The 9,734-nt window shown below is 39.3% G+C and overlaps 1 protein-coding gene across 1 annotated transcript in view; it reads left to right on the forward strand.

Moving 5' to 3' along the window:
• Positions 1-6,406, forward strand: part of ETF1 (eukaryotic translation termination factor 1) — a 33,944-nt gene extending 27,538 nt beyond the window's left edge. Inside the window, exons 8-11 of the mRNA XM_083181789.1 lie at positions 1,559-1,714; positions 1,822-1,886; positions 3,574-3,721; positions 4,638-6,406. Of these exons, the coding sequence (XP_083037915.1) occupies positions 1,559-1,714; positions 1,822-1,886; positions 3,574-3,721; positions 4,638-4,720 (452 nt within the window). The 3' untranslated portion in view covers positions 4,721-6,406. The remainder of the gene's footprint in view (positions 1-1,558; positions 1,715-1,821; positions 1,887-3,573; positions 3,722-4,637) is intronic.
• The last annotated feature ends 3,328 nt before the right edge of the window (positions 6,407-9,734 follow it).

Consider the following 9,734-nt stretch of genomic DNA (forward strand, 5'->3'; position numbering starts at 1 on the left):
AAGCTCTGCTCTCTGTCCCCGCTCGCCCACAGCATTGAATACCCCCCATAGAATGAACACTACTCTTAGTATATAGGAAAGACCAGTAGGTGAAAAATGGCTCCGCTTCACTCAACATATGTGAAAAGAGTTATATACCAGATTTAATTCTAAAGCTTTCGGCCCCTTTATCCAGCCACTCCTCTTCTGGTAATTCCTGATCCGCCACCTCTTAAGAACACAGGATAGGTGTTGGGTAGCTAAATCTATAGAAGGCTCTATTTGATCTAGCTTTTGGTGCAATCAGTAGGATCTCCTCTGAGGAAGATGCAGAATACAAACCACTTTTTGTGGTCACTCTGTCGCTGAAATCTATTAGTATGTTCTCCACCAATATACCACAGATCTTCTAATCAGTTTAAAAGAAGCGGGAGACTTAACACTTATCATATAAACCATATTCAGTTTAGTTCTGAGTAATATAGTTAACCAAGTGAAAATTGGAAAATAATTTAGAAGCCAACAATTGTCTTTAAAGTAATGTTGTGGAAACATGAAGCTATAGAAAGGTGGTTTTCACTTCAATACTGTAGGATTTAGGGATTCGGGTTCTATATTCATTCTCTCCATGAAGTGTATAGATAAGATAGGTATAAAGATATTGATCTATAGAGAACGAACACAATATTGGAACACAATTACACTATTTAACGAAACGTAATACCCATGCAGTAAATAAATCAAATTAAGCTCTTAACACAACTAGCCAGTTCTTTATGTCACAATCTCCAGGGGGGTGAGGGTAGCCGCAAACTATTTTTGTCCTTTATCCAATTGCTGAACTTTTGAAAATACCTCCATAAATACCATATTTCCCCCCAAAAAATAATTCATATAAAAAATCCCGACTCTAGAAATAGAGAGAACAGCCAAGGGGGTTTACTGGTTGGAGAACCAACTAGTGTCTGCAGAAGTAATTCCATCTGCCAATTTGTTGCTAGCAAAGTATGGCCCTATCCTAATCTTGATGATTGCAAATGTTCCTAGAAAGTAAGGTGTACAATGCAGAGCAGTCTGAACTGAGCCACTGGAATGTGCGGCTCCTTTCAAGCCCAAATCTTCTACCATGATGATGTGAAGCATTGGATTGGGTGCTTAACAGGTGGCAGCCTTTTAGACTGGATACGCCATTGGCATGTAGAGCAAAGCACAACTATTTGTCTTAACAATCATTCACCTCAGTGCATATCTCCAACTTTTTGAACCTGCTGACCAGCACTTCCTGTATGTGTTTCCTGGTGCTTTCTGGGTACTGGTTGTCTTGTCAAGCCCAGATAAGTCTTTAGGAAAAGGTTTATTTACAGAACATACCTGAGTTTAAAGATATTTTTAATACAAAAATAAGAATACACCAATAAGTTATAATATACAGCAAACATTACATTACTGAGCAGGAGAAGATGCTTGAAGGATTTACAGTTTATTTGTAACACTACATCTGCTGCCCTTTTATGTTCTCATTTGACTTGCAGTACCTATACATTAGACTGTATAATATTTGTATTGTATATCTTTACAGGGAGATATTTTGATGAAATCAGTCAGGACACAGGGAAGTACTGTTTTGGTGTAGAAGACACACTAAAAGCACTGGAAATGGGAGCTGTTGAAATTCTGATAGTGTATGAGAATCTTGATATCATGAGATACGTCTTACGATGCAATGGTTCTGAAGGTATAATGTTTTGTCCTCCACAAAAATAGACTTTTTTTTTTCATCTTATTCCAAATCTACAATGCATCATTCACACGTTTGACTAGTTATTTTTTTTTTCCACCTAGAGGAGAAAGTTCTTTATTTAACACCAGAACAAGAAAAGGACAAATCACACTTCATTGACAAAGAGGTATGGGTTCATGAAATAAAGATGGTTTCCTTTTAGTTTGTAAATGGTATCTAGATATAGCCTGAATATCCAACAGTCTATTAAAGTTCTACCTTACAGCATACATGGTTTTTATTTGTATATAAAAAGTGTAGGCTCCTGTTTGTACTTTACCACCTAAAAGCATGCAACAGTATTTAAGTGTCCTAGAAGTGAAAGGTGGAGGGAGGGTTTTTGTTTTGGCAACGTGCCTGGGAAGTTTAACATAGCCATTAGGCAGTGGCAGAACTACTGGTGGTACAGCAGGTGCACCTGGGAACAAAGGGTCCTCCTGACACCATTGCCTTATCCATGCAATTGTGTTGCCTAGTCCACCAGAATTACCTGACTCTTTTGCAGCAGGCGCAAGCCGGTGTGAGCTTCTTATTGAGTATGGCCATGTGACTGAGTTTGGGTAGGAAGGGGGGTGGTGCATCATAAAGGGAACATAGAGGATGACTGAACTGCAGCAGAATCCTGTGTGGCCTTTGAGCATCCATGCTTTGAGAAGGCTGCTGGACCACAGGGGAGAGGTGACCAAACCATGTGGCTCCATACATGTCAGGACTCCCTCAGTAAGTGCAGGTTGCCCTCTGCCTCCTCTGTCGCCCTCTGTTATGACGACGTGCACTGCAGGCATATTATGAAGTTGGGGTGATCAAGGCATACTTGTGCACCTGGTCCCTCAGTTTGTTCTGTCACTATTGTAAACTCACCCATATGACTGTGGGTAATAGCTAATTTTTTACCTGTTGATATGGAACAAGTGAAATATGCTCCACCTGTTGAACTTTCAAATGTCAGCCAGTAATAAATATATCTGTGCATCAAGTAAAGGTGCATACACACTGTAGAATTTTTTTGACCAATTTCGTTCATCTCTGCCATGCTGAACGAAATTGGTCAAAATATCTTTCAGTGTGTTTGCGACGAATGCTGCAATACCCGCCAGTTCATCAAGGTTGTTCGTCAACTGCATGCAGCTCAATTTGGATATCTTTCAAAAAGAGCCTATAAACTGTAGCTAGATCTTTCGTATAGAACACTGGGTTCAAGGAAATGCCTTTCAACGAAATTGGTCAAAAAAATTGTACAGTATGTATGCACCTTTTGAGGAATAAAAAACATGCTATTAGGGGTCCCTGGGGACTGGAGTTGGGAAATGTCGCAAAAACGTAAGAGTACCAAGAAGAAACTTGTGCAAGCACTGGGGGAATAGTCAAACTCCTCCCACTTGGGGTCAATCAAACACATGACTTGAGTGTTGTGAGGCAGTAATGCTAACCATTATACCAACCCTTAGTGCCCTCCATTTAGTTGATGGATGCTTGACCCCTTCCACATCTGACTTGTCTAGAACACCTGCCATAGTTGTTCTGAGTCCCTCCCATTAGCACACAAAATGTGTATGGTTAAATGCTAACTTCAGACTATGAATTTCTAACATGTACCTGAACTGTTAAGCATCAGGCTACTAATTTGAAATTATATATTTCAATACTGATTTCTACAGCAACATGCTGAACTGCTCTACACCTGTACTGTTGAGCACAATTTAATGTGAAATGTTCTTTCTAGGTAGGCTTATAATTTTATGGAAAATAAAATTAGTTTACAGGTTATTTGTGTCATTAAAAGTTTTTTAAGTGTTTTATTATTTTCCCGATAGACTGGACAAGAGCATGAGCTGATAGACAGTATGCCTCTACTAGAATGGTTCGCTAATAACTACAAAAAATTTGGAGCAACACTGGAGATTGTTACAGACAAGTCACAAGAAGGATCCCAATTTGTGAAAGGATTTGGAGGAATTGGGGGTAAATATTTATATATTCAACTAAAGACCCCATACAATTGTCTGAGGTATTGCATCCCCAGCGGCTGGATCAAATAAGATACATTGTATGCGCTACTTCAAGTTCTGCCGGATTCTGACTGAACGATAAATCTTATGTGCAGCACTTGCGTATGGGCACCTTTTTAAAGTGTGTACACATGGTGCAATATGGTCGCTGAGCAATTTTGGCTTAATATCTCTCAGCAATATATTGCTCAGTGTATCATTTTAATCAGCGACCAGCGATTTTTGTCTGGCAATTGCAAGCGATTCTGTCTCTACCTCATTTTGACTAGAAATCGCTGGTGCATGATGCATCGGGGACCAGCAATTTTTAGCCACAATCGCAGGAGCATGTTCCTGCGACCATTAAGGGATGGGTGCGGGAGACCGCTCCTAGAGTTATCACAAACACACTGGCGATATGGTCACTCAACGACCATTTAGTCAGTGATAATGGCTTAAATCACCCCATGTGTACAGGGCTTTAAGCCTCATACACACGGTGCTATTCTAGCAAGAATCGCTGGGGATATGGCCGCTGAGCGACCATATCCCTGTGCGTACGGGGCGACTATCACCAGGAGCATGCTCCTGCGACCAGCGACTTCCCCTGGCGGCATCCCATGGAGCATTATACATTTTTGGGGGTAAATTAAATACGGAGTCTGCTTCGACCAATATTTGTGTATCGGTACATCTTTGGAATACTGTATATTTTCAATAAAGCACACAGAATCCAACGAATTGCTGACTTGTATGCACAACATATTGACCTTACATAAACTTTCATCCTTGTCGAATGTTATATGCGTAGTATAGTTATGCAAGTAGATTGTGCCGTCCAAAATTTTCTCCCCTTCATTTACTTAATGTCCTGGTTTATTTTACTACAGGTATCTTACGGTACCGAGTGGATTTTCAAGGAATGGATTACCAAGGAGGAGATGATGAGTTTTTTGACCTTAATGACTACTAGGTAGTCGACATGGGTCCGGCAGAATGTGCCTCACCCTCCAGCATCCAACCCAAGCAGAAATGTCATGGTGAAAAACGCAGGTCCTTGCCTTAGAATTTGATAATTTCCAGTACTTTCGCGAAACATTGGATATGAGAAATGAAACTTTGTTCCTTTCCGAAATTTTTTTTTTTTTTTGTCTGTCATGTTGCAACTACAAGGCTCCCTCATGATGCCACTTGGACAACTTTGACAGTTATCTGTTTCTACTTATAAGGAAATCAATTTGTCTTGTATTTTTTAAGTAAAGGAATGTGCTCTTTTTTTGTTTTAATCTGGCTAATAGCTTGCTTTAAATATCCATGCAAGTTTAGTACACCATTATGCTTTTTTTATTCTATGTAATTGGGGAGGGGGGGTTTAAAAACATTGTTAAGTAATCCATTTATATTTTTATGTTTGAATTTTCAAAATAAAGAATGGACTAGTACACAATTTACACTTAAAGATGTATAGCAAACATTTAAAAGATATCTGTTCTATTTAAATTTGTTGACATTCGCATATCTTAAAAATGTACATTAACAAAACTTGTGGAAGAAAACCGCACCAAAGTGAATTATGAAGTATAAAGCTTGCAATAGCATGAAAGGATATCTTATAGCCTCATTACAAGGTCAGTTACAAAGATATATCCTTGCATGATACTGTGAAGATTCCCTTATCTCCTTAAAAAGCAACCTGCATAGTTCACTGCTTTCATTCAGCTACTTTATTGCAAATCTGGCAGAATCCTGTAATGTCGAATTTCAATAATGGAATGTGTACGTGGTAGCCGACTCTTAACAGCTGCAATATTTCCTAATATTAATAGTTATAAATATGCAAAGTTTAACAAACATCTGACCTCCACGCCTTTGAACTGGTTTCTCAGTTTAATTTTATTCATTTGTTTTAGTCATTTTTGTGACTTTTTTTTTTTTTCTTACCTAGTATGAATATTTACAGTCCTAAATCAGTCTCCTTTGTTTAATTTCAATTTGTGTGCTTCTATAATCATCAGACACAGAAGCTTTGAATATACAGTGTGCAAATTCTCTTGCAATTTTTAAGACACTGTCAATTTGTTACTTTACCCTATTTGAATCTTAAATCCAAATAACTCCTGGGCAGTTCATTTAAATACTGTTATAATTTATCTGTATGTCGCTCAACCTATTGTAACATTGATTTTGTTATTTTTATGCTGCATAGACATGGTAATTGTAATTTGGAATTTACTGTCCCTTTTAAAGACAGTCCTGTTGTACTTATTTTGTAGTACTAATGGCTTCCAAAATAAGTGTTTTGCAGTGTATTCATCATTCAGAATTAAGTGTAAATGCAAGGGTCTATTATATAAGTTTTCTAAGAAAAAAAAAAACCATTGGATGTAAATTTGCATTTAAAAGCTCTACCTATTCCACAGTACTGTTTAGAATATTCAAAATAGTTTTTGTTTTTTTTCCTTTTTTGCTATATTTGGAAATGATGCCAAATTTTGTATTTCTTTTAATGTGTTCTTTTCAGTGGCACATCATATACATAGATGTACAAATACAATGGAGTACAATTCAGATTTCCTCAAATGAGTGTTCCCAAGCAGTAATAACTTGGTGTTGTGATGTACAGAAATGGAGAAAAGTATTAAACCATATTTAAGAATAATTTTGAGCTTTGTATTGATTGTATACAGTATTTCTCATCCTTATTTTCAAAATTGTCTTCATAAAATTGTTTAATGTAGATGTGTAAATATTGGCTAATGAGTGAAATAGAACACTAATAATCTTAAAATCTGCCATTCCCTAAAATAGCACAGATTTATTTTGAGAGAACAGTAATGCTGTGTACACACGGTGAGATTTGAAGTTAGATTTTGACTATATAGTCAAAATTGTATGCAGATCCCACAGGTTTTTTACCTTGACAGCACAAATCAAAACCCAGATACAGGGCTGCAATGACTATATAGTGCAAATCTAATGCAGATTGTTTGAATTGTATGTAAATAGTACAGAGATAGCAAAGATTGCATAGCAATTGAATCATAAAATTGAATAGCAAGGGAATCTCACCATGTGTACACACCATAAGATTTGAATAACTTTTTAGGCAATATTTGGAAAAATAGTCTAAGGCTGGATTAAGACCATTTCTTATCTATTGGGGACAAAGGCTTTATACAATGGGTGTAGGGTAGTGAGTTGACAGGTACCAAACTGTTAAGTACTTTGAGCAGCCCAGGCTCTTTTCCTCATGCCCCACCCCGCCAGATTTTCTGTTAGGTAGCCAAGAGCCAGCATTTTTTTGTGAGGGCTCCTGACCATTTTAACTGGGGGTTATACTTGGCAAGTCGTAGGGCACCATCTGCATACTGCTCCCTTCTGCAGCACACATAGGTGCAGTACATGTAATGTGGCTCTCACTTCCAAAGAGGAGGCCCCCGCAGTCACTAACAGTGAGGTATACATTATTTCTGCAACCCATTAGACCACTAAGGTTACGCTTGGTATCAAGGCAACTATTAACCTGTGATTTGATGACAGATGGGGGAGTTTGGCTTCCTCAGGTAGCCCCTTCCTCAGGTAGCCCCTCCCTTACCCGTTGTTGCATCTAGTCTTTTGTATGGCTCAAGCATTAACGGTTACATTACTGTGCTTTTGTCTGTGGGAACACCTTGGAATTGTCTTTTAAGGGCAGGGCACCCAGGGAGTGGGTGGATTGTTGTGCTGCACACAAGTTGTAATTACATGGAGCCTCTCTCCCCAGGCCGTAGACAACAATTGTCGGTGTAGCTTTGTACTGCTATGCAAAGGGAGGTGAATTCAGACCCTGTCTTCGTCCTTGCAAGGTCTGCCACAGGTGTCTACCTCTTTGCAAAAAATGCTAGACAAAGACTCTGCTTCTTAACACCACCAGGGACAACAGCTCTAAATATCCTAGTGTTTACTCACTCAAAGGTTTCCTCAAATCAAGAGGTTTGTCTCCTGAAGTAGGCTGCTCTTCTACACTGGAAGACTGCCAGTGGCATGTAGATGAGTCCCTGATTAAAGCAGCCAGGTGTGTACTTCTAATAAAGGACTCGGTTGAAGTCTCGAAGACTGATGCTCTTATCTTGAAGCTTTAGAAGAAATAAGAGTCTCATACATCTGACCAACTTGAGGACTACGTAGATATGGATTTAACTTTTTTTTTTTGGTGTCTTAACTTACAGCTACTTTCCATATGCTTCCTTCTGCACACAATGCTAAGTGGGAATCTTCACCTCTTGTGGATGTTTATATTGCCAGGGTGCTTAAATCTACTACCCTGCATATTCCAAATACAGCTGCTTCAAAGGACCTGACCTAGAAGGTTATACAAGTCTGTACTAATTCTGGAGCGATAGTGCATCCTGCATTTACATCTGCCTGGGTGATTAACCTTTTGCAGTCCACTATATATACACATATTTTTTGTAATTCAAACAGTCTAGTTTAAATGTTTAATTTTGTAATATATATTTTTTTTTTATTATTCAAATATGGTCTACATTGAATCTTGAACAATGTTAATGTGCTTATTTTAAAGTGGCTCACCATTGGATCTGCTACTAGAGCTAGGGCTGTTGAGCCTGACTAGACTTTGGACTTGAAAGGGTTAAGGTCATTGGAAGTGGGGGGGGAATTTTTAGTAGTGGGTCTCAGTCTTCATACACCTAAGTGTGATCGGTTATCTCAAACGAATCTTATTCCCCACACAAATGCTTTTTAAGTGTTCAGACTGCCAGTTGCCAAAACATGGCTTTTACTTGGGGATTTAAATGCTGTGTTACAACTGACTGCAGCATGAATCCACGTTCTCATTACAAAGCAAATTACCAGGTAAAGCAATTCTACCCAATATATTGCCTTTCAAGACCAATAGGTCCTTTTTGTAAAAGGGTCAGCCCAGGAATGCCTACCCATGTTGACCCATTCACACTACAAATGGACCTGTGTTTGAAATGCTAATTACTGGGAAGATGTTCTTCACCCAGTAATTTGCTGTGCAGTGAGAACAGGGTTATTAGGAGAAGTGGCCATTGACACTACTAGTCTTCTGTCCTGGTAGCTGGAAGAACCCTTTGGATTTGTACCTGGTGCACAGATTTAGTGATGTGCTCTTCGGCCTTGAATTATTTAAAATTGTAGCCACGGCAGCGGCTTCTAATAGAGGTTTCATACCTTCCACAGCTATGCCACAGTTGTGCTTGTGTATAATTCACCCGTGAGACAAAGCTAAAGGTTGGTTTTTCTTCTGCCAAGGGCTCCAATTCAAGACTGAAGCAGTTCTTGTCCAGTGAAAGCACTGACAAGCCTGCCGCATGACAGCATCTGATACTGGCTTCTGCTTTTCTCTGACATGGATGGCTACCATAACGCATACCTGGGTCAGAGGTGTAGTTTCTGATCTTCTGGGAAAGTGTTCCAACCACATACTTTTGGGCAGGCCTACCAACAGATCCGGGAATGGTAGTAGCCAAGATTGGAGTATAGCCACTACCTTTTGGCCTCCAAGGTCATCATTCCAGTTCATCTGTCACAAGTGTGCATACTTTTATGCGATCTTTTATGCGTGAATAGTTTACTGAGTAGGACTGCGCTTCTTAAAGTGGCAGCAACATTTATTTTTTGTTGCTGTCACAATCTACATTTTTTTTTGTTTGGTCTGGTGCCGGCAGGAGTTGGAGTACCATTTAGACAGGGGGACTGCTTTTAAGCGGTCCCAAAGCTTTTTGTTTTTTATTTATGGTTTTCTGCAGAGCAGCAACACTGAAAGCCTGCATAGTTGATGCCAGTGCTGCTATGCTATCTACCCCCGCTGGCGCCACAACACCCACGACTGGGCCAGTGGTCTCTTTTAGTACTGGTGGAGGTTGCTAGCAACGCTCCCACCAGTGAAACGCCATCAGAGTTTACAGGTAAGCTTTAACTTTCGGAAGTTGCGTCTAACGGTCCTTGCCCTCTGCTGT

This window comes from Crinia signifera, chromosome 4 (assembly GCF_055691185.1).
Source record: "Crinia signifera chromosome 4, ASM5569118v1, whole genome shotgun sequence".
Taxonomy (NCBI): Eukaryota; Metazoa; Chordata; class Amphibia; order Anura; family Myobatrachidae; genus Crinia; species Crinia signifera.